At 36.9% G+C, this 12,162-nt stretch overlaps 2 protein-coding genes across 2 annotated transcripts; one reads left to right on the top strand and one right to left on the bottom strand.

The window, feature by feature from the left end:
• The first annotated feature begins 211 nt into the window (after nt 1–211).
• Nucleotides 212–5,135, top strand: LOC133422018 (hydroxyacylglutathione hydrolase-like protein). The gene is made up of 8 exons (XM_061711880.1): nt 212–396; nt 1,412–1,476; nt 1,574–1,691; nt 1,824–1,932; nt 2,145–2,248; nt 2,532–2,633; nt 3,248–3,327; nt 3,566–5,135. The coding sequence occupies exons 1-8, from the start codon at nt 292–294 to the stop codon at nt 3,714–3,716; spliced, it is 834 nt and encodes a 277-aa protein (XP_061567864.1). The 5' UTR covers nt 212–291; the 3' UTR covers nt 3,717–5,135.
• On the bottom strand, nt 4,823–10,735 carry narfl (nuclear prelamin A recognition factor-like). The gene is made up of 11 exons (XM_061711879.1): nt 10,647–10,735; nt 9,323–9,418; nt 9,072–9,215; nt 8,734–8,863; nt 8,501–8,635; nt 7,893–8,011; nt 7,196–7,325; nt 7,040–7,112; nt 6,765–6,902; nt 6,268–6,425; nt 4,823–5,421 (listed from the first exon to the last, which is right to left on the bottom strand). The coding sequence occupies exons 1-11, from the start codon at nt 10,710–10,712 to the stop codon at nt 5,180–5,182; spliced, it is 1,431 nt and encodes a 476-aa protein (XP_061567863.1). The 5' UTR covers nt 10,713–10,735; the 3' UTR covers nt 4,823–5,179.
• Between the last annotated feature and the right edge of the window lie 1,427 nt (nt 10,736–12,162).

The following is a 12,162-nucleotide window of genomic DNA, read 5'->3' as shown; positions in this document are numbered from 1 at the left end:
AATGTCTGCGCTGGCTGCATGATGTCGCGATAATTTCCCAGAAATGTGTAAAATTTGGGGAGACGATAACGGTGGGACAAGAAGAAACAACGGTCTGGTCAGCTAGAATCAGGTACTTTTGCTTTTTTTAATTTTTATTTTAATTTAAAAAATTACATTTTCATGTTAGAGCTACCTTTAACTTTGCAGCTGTACTCAGTGAGGGTGGCATGTTAACACCTGGCGCAGGTGACAGGTTGTTACAGTATTGATCAATTTTGGACTGTGTCTCCTTAAGCGCCTCTTGGTGTCATGAAGGTGAAGGTGATCTCCATCCTGGAAGACAATTACATGTACTTGGTGATAGAGGAGCAGAGCAGACGGGCCCTGGCGGTGGACCCTGCTGTACCGCACCGGGTAAGAGACGCATTTAAAACGGGCAGCCAGTAATAATACTCTTAAGCCTGATTTATGGTTCCGCGTTTGATTTGATTTGATTTGATTTTTGAACATGTAAAAAAACAAACAGAACAACACTTCATGAGAAGTTTAAGAAAACCAAACAAAAACAACAACAAAGAATTTCATCCTTTAAAACTAGTTATCTTGATTTACATGTGTCAAAAAAGGAGTAGGAAGAAGTGTAAACTTATTTAGTCCTACCCCCATTCACTGATCATTTAACCTGTATTTATAAATATTCACACACTGAACTCACACTGCTAAATAACAGTATTATTATTATTATTATTATTATGGTTATATACTGTAATTATACTCACACACATACTTGTACATGCATACATATATACTATACTTACATATAGTTGAATATTTCTATATATTTGTAGTATGCACATATGAATATTTATATAAATATACTTATTTACACTATACTATATACATATATACACACACATATACTCCTGTCTATACACATGCATATATACACATATAATTTGATGCCCATTTCTGTACATAAATATACACAAATCTACTCATTCACAGTGTTATATCAGGCCCCTAAAAGCCGCTAAGCGTTAAATCGACGCAGAGCCTACGGCGTAGGGTACGCGGCGACGCGCACCGTAGGCTCTGCGTTGGTGTAACGCAGAACCATAAATCAGCCTCTACAGTCCATGTAAAAATATGAAGTAGCAAAAATATATTTCCCCACTGTACAGTGTTTTGTCACGGTTGCCTAGCAACAAGTTCATAGGTGATGGAGGTTCATGGGCAACCACATCAGAAGTACCAGTGTGAGTTGTACCGTGGCCTGTCAATAACAACCAGGTCAATTCTTCAACCTGCCTCCTGCATCAATCATTCACTGATCATTTACTTTTTGTCCTGTATACTCAATTGATTTGTCAGTCCATGAAACAAAGTTTATTCAGTCTGTTTTTTTCTTCTCTTTTTTTTTTTTTTGCAGTTGCTGGAGATAGTGAGGAGAGAAGGGTTATCTCTTGCTGCTATTCTCACAACACATCATCACTGGTAAGAGCAGTGTTTTGTATAAAAACACAAAAAAGTGACTTTTACACCCTTTACAAGTCATTTTTTATTGGGGGTATTTGGCTGTTTTCACTCGCAGGGACCATGCTCGAGGAAACGAGGCTCTGCTGAAGGAGATTCCTAGTTTGAAGGTGTATGGTGGAGATGATCGAATCGGAGGTCTGACGGATAAACTGACAGACGGCCAGGAACTGAAGGTAACCAAGCAGTAAGGGAGGTAGGATATATTAACTTGAAGATGTTGATCAGTTATTATTTAATTTTCATAAACTGTTTTTCTTGTCTTTTCCATTTTGGCTTTTGACAAATTTTTATTTCTCCATTTGCAGTTTAGCTCCATCAATGTGAGGTGCCTGTTAACTCCCGGCCATACCTCTGGTCACATGTGCTACTTTGTTTGGGAGGATGAGTGCACGGACGCCCCCGCTGTGTTCACAGGTGTTTGTCTGTAAATGTGAGCCAGTAGAAATCGAAGACATGCTGTGCCATACAGTCAGTGCTCGAAAGGCACCCATACCTGACTTTGTGGCACCAATCACTAACTACATTTGGAGTGGCTAGAGATATGAAGCCTCGACCAGAACACTCTCAGTTATTCTTATTGTCTGTGGCAGAAGGGACTGGATCTTGTTCTTTGTTTTGGTTGCCAGGGGATACGCTGTTCATCGGTGGATGCGGGCGGTTTCTGGAGGGCACGGCAGAACAGATGTACCACAGCCTGACCCAGGTGCTCGGTTCCCTACCTCAAGAAACGGTTAGTGAGGAAGAACGAAACGTACAGTATAGACCAAAAGTTTGGACACACCTTCTCATTCAAACAAATGCGGAAGTGTGTCCAAACTTTTGGTCTGTACTGTATGTCACGCAACCCTCAACATCTGTCAACGTGACCTCAGAAGACACTGAAGACGAGTACAGAGTACAGATTGAGCTGCTAATTATGTCCCTCTGCAGTGCTTAAGCCCAGATTGACCACAATAAGGATGCTTTAACATGATCTAATGTTTACTTTAAATAAAGCGTTTCTCCATCTGTAGAAGGTGTTCTGTGGACATGAGTACACCATCAAGAACCTAAAGTTTGCCATGCTGGTGGAGCCGGAGAATGAAAAGGTTAAAGAGATGCTGAGTTGGGCTAGGGTGAGCAAATATACCAAAAGCTGCAATAGAACAAAAGCTCAATAATGCATTGTTCTCTCAAACGCTCATTTACGAGACTCTTTGTTCCCTTTAGGTATTTAAAAACTGGTCAAATGGATACTTTAAAATACATTTAATGCAGTGACAGTCATATGTGTGTGAATATATATATTTGATTTAAGGGTCAAACCTTTAAGATCAAATTAAACCAGCAGCTTTAGACCAGCAGATACAGACACTAATTAATTGTGAGAGGTTGAAACTGATTCATGAAGACTCGTTCAGCACATAAACACAATCTAGGTGCTATTACTAACAAAATGTTGGTAATTTAGAGGAAACCATCCAGTGTCATTTCCAACTTGATTTGTTGAACCAAAGAAGTTGACTTAACTCAACATTTTCACAATATTCTTGGAAAACAAACAAAGCAAAAACGTCCTCTTTTTATTTTGTTTCCATAAAGAATGCACTGACGCTCATTTGTGTAATTATGTCACCTTATTGTTATGTTTTCTTGCAAAGTTCCGGCTGGGAACACAAAAACAACGTCACAATTTCATTTGTTTTGTTTCTTTTAAAATACACAGCTTTGCTTACTTTGTGTCTGACAGGAAAGAGACGACGACGACAAGCCCACAGTGCCATCCAGCCTTCTGGAGGAACTTGAATACAACCCCTTTCTTCGGCTCTCGTGAGTTTTTACGCTTATTTAATCTGTATATGAGACATGCATGAGCTACTCATCATGTATGAACCAGGTAAATAGCAATTAAGTTCCTTTCTACATTTCTAAACAAGAAATATCCCGCCCTTTTCTTTTTTTTTTTTTCCAAAGTTGACAGTTTCTGGAGGATGCCAAATTTTACTGCTAAATATTTTTTACATTATTTTTTGTTGTTAAACTGTCTTTATAATCCTCTTCGTGGCAGGGAGGAAGCGGTGCAGAAGTTTACAGGGAAGACGGACCCTATAGAGGTGCTGAGAGTCTTGCGGAAGGAGAGGGACAAGTTCAAGAAGCCCAAGGAAAGACTTCCTCCTCACGCCATGCTGTCTCTGGAGTGGGGGCTGTTCAGGCCCTGAGATCCACTCTCTCAGCTCTCCAGTCTAACGACTGAACGCAGCTCGACACAGGACTGTAAAATTAACTGCATTTGATGCTTTCAGTCTTATATTTTTGGTTGGCCATCAATTGGCTGAGTGTTTTATTGAGTATCAGAACATGGTAACAACCAAGCTGCTTCCATTGAAGTCCCCCTTTAAAAGGCCAAACCATTCTGATTTTCTCAGCATGCAGCAATTAGAAATGTTCTTTGTAAAGGAAGTTAGGAGAGACGTTGTTCCAGAAAGCCCAGTCTGCTCTGGTCGACCAGCTCCAGTGTCTGATCAAACATCGCCCACCATCCTGCATCATTTCTGCTAAAAATAGCTTTTCATTTGATGCTGAATTATTACATGCCCACCTGATTGCAAGATACGTTTTAGAAACTCTTTGAGAAAATAAAACCCCAAATATCATTAATTAAACCTAATTTTTCTTAATTTTATCATTATTGGGCAACACATCAGTGTATAAGTGATGTATATAATGAAAAACAGATTAAACACAAACATATAATGTGATTGCGCGGGGATGTTAGATATTCAATTAATGTTAATTAAACTATGTATCTATTGCCTTAATGCTAGTCTGTGTAGCAATAACAGGGGCTGACGTGAACTTTGATATTCTGCCCCCCTGTGGTCAGAAGTGGTATTGCTACAGAGACTGGCTTTAAAAACTGTATGAGAGAAATAACCCTAATTTTTATGATCTCTTGATACTGTATTAGAAATTTTCCTTGGTTTATTTTCTGCTTTTATACATTTTTGTCTGGTAACCATACCATTTTTTTTCTTTTTTGCCTCCGCCTCCCATTTCCCATTTGACTGGATATAGTTTTTTGTGATGGGTTTCACCGGAGATATATACAATTTTTTATTAAAAATTCAATTTAATTTCATGGGGATGTAAGAAAAAAAGAAAAAAAAAGACAAAATACATTATTATGAATGTCAATTGCTGCTTTTCAACCCAAAGTGTACTCCCAAACTGTTCAAAATCCTGAAATTGTACATTAAAGTTCCACAATAAACAAATCAGTCTATATACTGATTACTATGTTTCAAAAGACTTTACAAAACACAGATTTAAATAATCTGTTTATTTTTCAAAATGTATGTATATACATGTAATTAAATAAAGAATGAATACTTTTCTATTAATTTCTTACATTGTAAAGTTTAACATATGTCACACAAAATGGTGTTATTTATTATAAGGCCTATCAGCAGTATGAGGTCAAACTATTTGGTCACATGAAATGATCTGACCATGATGAAGCACTGTCTTTTTTCTGGTCTTCTTGTCAGGCACACAGCAGTAAAGTACTTAAAAGGAACACCTGCGTTTGTCAGATTTGGCCCACATAATCCTCTGAACAACATTGTGACATTAATTTGGACGGCTCTGTTCGCAGGAAATGTGTAGAATTGTTGATTAACCATCACCACTTCATGGCTAGTCCGTTGGTCATCTTCTCCACGGCATGGTACCCAGTGTGCAGCAGCTCTTTGGCTCGTTCCTCTCCCACGCTGCGAAGCCAGGACTGGTACAACTCAGCTACGCGAGCATCATCTTCTGGCTGCAGGGGGCGCTCCGCCTTGTAAAGCTCCTCAACTTTCTGGAGAAAATCCTTCTGGGTCCCACCGACTGGAGCCTTTATCTGCCCACCACCATTTAGACAGCCTTGAAGATAACAAGAAAGAAACATTATTGCTTTCATTTCCTCACAATAAATCAGCTACTAACTTACTGTAAATGTTTGTGACTATTAAGCCACAGTTACCATTTCCTTTTAATCTCATAACTCAATAAAGCTATTGACTTTTCCTGTTCTTACTGTACCAGTGGTAATGCTTCTTGTGTTTGCAACGCATAAAGTAAGCCTACACACCAGTTCAGTAATCTTAACACTACTTATTTATGTTTTCTATATTTTATGTTTTGTTATATATGTGGTGCCTGGAGTCTCTAGTTTTGTCCAAGACTAATTTCTCTCAAGGGAGACAATAAAGATTATCCTTATCCTTATCCTTATTTTTCCCTCAATATGAGCAGAATTCTCTTAATTAAGCTAAATGTATTTGGTTGGGAACATGGACTCCAGTAAAGCCGTCGAAGCATTTCCAGGATCAGACCAAAGCTCAACTATGAATGTTATGATGGTTAAAATACTTCTTTAAATTGGATACTCCATGTCTTCTTTTCTATTATGAAACAAAGGAACGCCATTGCTGCTGCACATTAGTCTTTTAAGCATTTAAAAGGTCAATTCCAAAGATTTTGGAGTTCATCATTCTACAGTGACAAATAATGTTCACAAACAGAAAACATTTAGGAAAGTTCCCAGTTTTCCCAGGAGTCGGCAACAAAACTAGTTCACACCAAGGCCAGAGTTTACAAAGCCTAGAGAAATAACAACAACAACATAAAAAAAAAAACAATAATACATAAGACTGAGCTTGATGATTGATTGATTGTATGAACAGCATGACAGAATATCACTTTGCAAAACATTATTTTTCACTTTACCTGATGGACAGGCCATAACTTCCACAAAGTGGTAAGGCGACTTTCCCCTCTTTAGTTTCTGAACAAGGTTCTGAATGTTGCGGAAACCATATGTTGATGCAAAGCACAGTAGGACTACACCATCCTTCTCCAGCCTCACCTCCTGGAAGTCTTTATTCCTGCACCATCAAGGAGGAAAAAAAAAATCAACAGGTGCAATTTAAAGTTCTTCTCTTTATAAGAATAAGAATAAGAAATCCTTTAATAGTCCCCCAGAGGGGAAATTTCCAGATTACAGCAGCATATCTATAGGCATCCAAATGTTACACCTCCGAAGCAGCAACAAACCATGCTAATTAAATCATTTAACGTTCACTCCACTTTGTACATGGTTATTTAAACTGCTTTCGGTGGATTTTATTTTGCAGCCCCTGGCTGCATTCATGATTAATTTCAGCCTGACAGACCCAGAAGGCAGATTGACCTTTAACCACAAACACTAGCGGAGGCACACACACCTGAGTGTCTTGTAGGTGAGATCCTTCACTTCTTCTCCAAACAGCTGCTTGGCAGCGTAAGTAAAGACATGATGAAGGTAACCACCTGAGCCACTGCCAGCATGGCTCAGGAACTCATCTCCTGACACACTGCTGAACCTGGAAAAAAAACAACACGATGGGGTTATTTTAAACACCAGGATGATGAGGCATGTGAGCTCACATCATCATCTTTGATTTCATGGCTGTTTTAAGTGAAGAAGCTGGTCAACAAGCCAGAACTGCTCAGAACTTACATTGTGTCCAGGGCTACAGGCTCAACGTCACTGAGAGACACATTTTCCTCCTCCAGCATTTTCAGAACCTCTCCTGTAGAAGACAGGAACGTTTATAAGAGTGAAGCTCATCTTCACCAACATGCACAAAAGGCCCCGGATGGACAGCTATCATACCAGAAGTGATGACGCAATCCACTTCTCGAGTCTCAGCTTCGTTTATGTAGAAGTCTGAGCGTGAGGCCTCAAGTTTCTTGTCAAAGCAAGGCATCACGGCCACATGGTAGATCTGCTGTGGACTCAGCCCCTAGCAGCACATACAGCACACAGTTAAGCCTCTCTTTAATGATAAACATCCATTTATCTATTTAACATTAGTAGCAGTAAACCACTAGCAGCAGTGGTTTACTGCAGTAAACCACAGTAAACCATCCCTCCACCAATCAGCTCCATCCTCTCCCTCCCCAACTTCCTTTAGCCCTTCTGGGGGACAATCGAGTCAGACAAGATGGTCGTGGATATGCTCATAGCAGTGAGAGCTGAGGAGTGAATCTGGGCCATCAGAGATCACCGTTTAACCTTCTGGAGGTGTTGTGGGACTAACTAAACAAAACACTACTGAAAGTAGGTTCCCCACTGAAGATCCCACAGACATCTCAGGTATTGCTGCTCACAGGTATATCATTCAAGTTTTCTGTGTTTATTTTAACTCCAACATGTCCTGGGTTTGTCTCAGTTCCTCTGCCTGATTGCTCCAAAACACTTCCAGGGACGCATCCAGGAAGCATCTTCATCAGCTCAATTCCCACTAGATGTAGAGAAGCAGGGAATGTACATTGTAGAAGTAAAGCATCAGCATAAACCAGAACCATACCTGTTGTTCTGCAAAATATCCTTTAACTAGAGAACCCATCATCTGCTGGGGGGAGCGGGTGCTACTGATGTATGGTAGAATATACTCCCCATGTGTTTTCTCTGCATAGCAGATCCAACCTGAGGAACACACACAAACAAATAAGCACAGGCATTAAAACATGGTCCTGCTGAAAGTCTTTGAACAAACATTAAAACCTTCATGAGGTCTACCATCATAATAAAAGAAGATGGAACCTCTTAATCATTACTGTAAGTGTTGCTGGTTCTAAAACCTATTAAATCATGGGATCTACTTAGTTCTCAGCACGCTGCTTCTGCATTTTGGCATTTTGGCTTTGTAAGCATTTTAGCTAGAGCTAGAGCTCACTGTACTTTCTTTTTGTTTTTTTTTACATTCAACTCAAGTTAATGACCCTTTTTCTCTGCTTGTCCTGGGTTCAATTTCACACTAGGGGACTGACATTTCTTTAACAAGTGGTTTTATTTTTGAAATTTCTGTAAAAGGTAGACCATTTTGGATTTAAAATGAAAACATTTGCAAAGATAAATATAAACGATATGCCGCAAATGTTTCCCACTGTTGGAAAACAATGAAAATATGCATACCTGGACAGGCAGATGTTAGCATAGGCAGGACATTGCTTTCCTGTTCCTTTTTCTGGAAACGCTCCACAAACTCTCTCTGACTCTCCAGCAGACTGAAAGTCCGACTAAAGCTGGTGTCAAAGACACGATGAACCCCTGCAAAGTAGCAACAATCTTTAGATGTGCATGTTTCTGAATACATCAACCCATATGATTGTGTGACTAAACAAGCATAAAAAGGAAAAGGCCATTACCCAGCCCTTTGAGGAAAGAAGTGAGCCGCCGGCCTGCCTCGCTACTGCTGATGTCATAGTGTGCTGCAAGCGAAGCTCTGGACTGTGGTGACACTGACACCACCACAGTCATCTGCTCTGTCTCATTGGCCTTTGGAGGAAGCCCAAACAATGCAAAGGTGAGCCCAAAGACACATTTAATGCCAATTAAAGCTTTATTTTGTCTGTTTGGTCTGTTTCCTCCTAGTTATTCCACTTATGCTTTTCACTATCCTATAATCATTTAGATAATTACGGTAAATGATATATATATCTGTATAATGTTGTAATGTTACAGAAGCACTGAGGTGCATTTCTACCTTGTTCTTACGTAATACTTTGAAAAGCTCTTCGTGACTCTGCTGAGTGATGAGGACACTCTCAGCTGAGGTGATACAACCGCTGCAGGCCAAACAGTCATTCAGTGTGATCTTTGCTTTCTCCAGCTTCTGCTTCCCACCATCCTTACAACAACAACAACAACGACGACGAAAAAGAGTGTTTCTTTGTTTTTAAAGTAGTGCAATAAAATGTTAACAACACAGGATAAGGATTTAGCTTTAACACTCACCTGGTTGATTTGGACATAACTGCCATCATCTTCTATCTGTATTTTGGCCACAGATTTACCTAGCTTCTTCTCAATTTTAACTGGTTTTATACATTCCTTAAAAACAGAGACAAAAGGTAAGAATAATCAAACAAAATAAAGATTTATAAAAATGAACTTAATAAAGTGGATAAAATATTATTTTGTGAAGGAAAGGCATACACATCCAAAGACACCGATGAAAACAGAATAAGGACCAACAGGGGGAAGACAGGAACTTATTATCACAGTTCAGCTCTCAAATGCTTTCAGTTACATTTAAGTCATGAATCAGACATTTTCCGTATGGGTATTAATGTACCCCCCATGGATACACTTGGGTCACAGACACCACTGCTGGAGATAGGTAATTGAAACTTGTTTAAATGCGTGGGATGTTATCTGTTTATACTTTTTTTAACGATCCACACCAGCCTTAAAATACGTATAATTATGCTTCTTTTGTGCCACAATTCTAAAAGTGTCTTTTCAAGTTTTATGGCTAAACTGAACAAATATTGGTATCAAGGTCTCTGTTGATTGATCACTACCCTCAGGCACTGTTAGCTATTTTAGATTAATACGATTATCTTAAATCTTGTTAAGTTTTCTTCCCTTATTACAACATTTTTAATGCATTCACACAGCTCTTTTAGCCCCACCATTGTCAAATAATCAGCCTTTTGTTATGGAGTGAATTTATGGTTTTATGGAAGACTGTTCTTGGTTAATTCAGGCCATGTAAACAATCTCTGTTGAGTATAGGTGTGGTGTCAATAACTAATTGTATTGTAATTGCATTGTGACAACAATTGCTTTCAAAACACATTTAATGTATTTACTATTTATTTCAAATAAAATTAGAAAGTAATTCAACATGTTTACATTAGTATAACTGTGGGTTATTTGTGTTTTCCTGGGAGAATATCCTTAATTATTTATTTTAAAACTCAGTGCAGCCAGTCACACTGACTCCACAGTTTCAGGGTAATTACATCATCGCTATCATTAGCAACAGATAGCCGCGATACGCTTTTCTACACTAGCATTTTTCATCTTATCAACAGATAATCAACTAATAGAGTGTTGTATTATTGTTAATTCTCACCGCGAATCATTTAATGGGTTAGTATTGAGGTTATTTAAGGTTTGGTACTCATGATAACATCTATGACATTTGCTAGATCACGTGACTATGTTTTCCGATATCAGCTGCTTTTAAACGAGACGAGATAATCGTTAATATTTACTGTGTCCTTCTGCAAAGAATCAGATATATTAGTTCACTGTAGTGCTGATAACTGACCTGAGAGGGAGTTATAAAGTCGTCGAGATCAGTGAGCTGCAGGACACCGCTGAAGTGAGACGCCATGTTTTACTGCCGTAAAGTTCTTGTTTACTCTTGTGTCGTAAATAGCTTGGTTGTTGGTTTAAAAGAAAAAGAAAAGGAGTGATCTCTCTAATGCCATCTGTATCATACTTGATACATGAATTTTGGATACCTTTGCACCACCCCAGTATAATAAAATGAATGAGAATAATGATAATAATTATATACAATAAAAAGGAAAACATAACCTAATGTTGATACAAAAAGTATTATTTCAAAACTGTTACAAACAACACTGTTTTTTTTTACATTTTCAATTAAAATTAAAATTAAAAACAAAAAATCTGTTGTTTTAAATTTCAATATAAAAAAATCAACATAAAATAAACGATTAAGAAAAATGTATTTCCTGTGTATTATCAAATGTCAGGCTTCATGAGGTTATCAGTTTCATGCAGCTGCACCATGGATCTATAATATTAACTGCACCCATGGTGCAGTTAATACAGTTAATATAGCTGCACCCATGGTTCCCAGTCTCATATATATATATATATATATATATATATATATATATATATACATATACATATATATACATATATATATATATATATATACATATATATATATATATATATATATATATATATATATATATATATATATATATATATATATATATATATATATATATATATATACATATATACATATATATATATATATATATACATGTGTTTGACGTGTAAATATATACATGTGTATATATGTCTATGTTCCCAGTCAGCTCTCTGAATTTTAATTTTCATATGCAGAAGGATTTCCTTCTGAACTGTAAGCGACAGCAACAAAGGTTTTCTCAGAGTAATCAATCACTGTGCAATAATAATAATAATAATAATAATAATAATAACCACAATCATATTCTGTAAAAAAAAAAAAAAGGTATATATGTTAATAAGAGCTGTCATTTGTCTATTTACTGTACAGTGAGCGAAAATAACCGAGTTAAATTCCCTGTCTTGTTTGGCCTGACTTGGCCAAATAAACATGATTCTGATTCTGATTTTATGGCTTTTCAAGTGTTTGTGAAAGTATGCAAATATCTTCAAATTTAACCTGTTACACTACATATATGCGAGCAAAATAATACGATTAGCCTATTAAGAGTAGTTGTTTAATAGTTTCCAAATACTTAAAACTTTATTTGGGATCAAAATAAAATAAATTTAAGAAAAAAAAAACCAAAAGATAAATCAAATAAATGAAGTAAATAAATGTATATATATATATTTATATATACACATTTATTTATATTAAATATATATATATATATATATATATATATATATATATATATATATATATATATATATATATATATATATATATATATATATATATGTATAAAATAATTAAATACATTTTAATAAGATAAATACATATAAATATTTATTTATATATATATATATATATATATATATATATA

The sequence above is a fragment of the Cololabis saira genome, chromosome 21 (assembly GCF_033807715.1).
Source record: "Cololabis saira isolate AMF1-May2022 chromosome 21, fColSai1.1, whole genome shotgun sequence".
Classification (NCBI taxonomy): domain Eukaryota; kingdom Metazoa; phylum Chordata; class Actinopteri; order Beloniformes; family Belonidae; genus Cololabis; species Cololabis saira.
This window is presented reverse-complemented; position numbering and strand designations above follow the sequence as displayed.

Bases quoted from the DNA above. Each gene is read 5' to 3' on its own strand.
- LOC133422018 (XM_061711880.1), top strand. From the start codon at position 292: ATGAAGGTGAAGGTGATCTCCATCCTGGAAGACAATTACATGTACTTG. The intron at 1,933-2,144 runs GTGTTTGTCTGT...TTTGGTTGCCAG, and splicing joins CGCCCCCGCTGTGTTCACAG to GGGATACGCTGTTCATCGGT. The intron at 2,634-3,247 runs GTGAGCAAATAT...TGTGTCTGACAG, and splicing joins AGATGCTGAGTTGGGCTAGG to GAAAGAGACGACGACGACAA.
- narfl (XM_061711879.1), bottom strand. From the start codon at position 10,712: ATGGCGTCTCACTTCAGCGGTGTCCTGCAGCTCACTGATCTCGACGAC. The intron at 8,864-9,071 runs GTAGAAATGCAC...CTTCCTCCAAAG, and splicing joins AAGTATTACGTAAGAACAAG to GCCAATGAGACAGAGCAGAT. The intron at 7,326-7,892 runs GTATGGTTCTGG...ATGTGCTGCTAG, and splicing joins GATATTTTGCAGAACAACAG to GGGCTGAGTCCACAGCAGAT.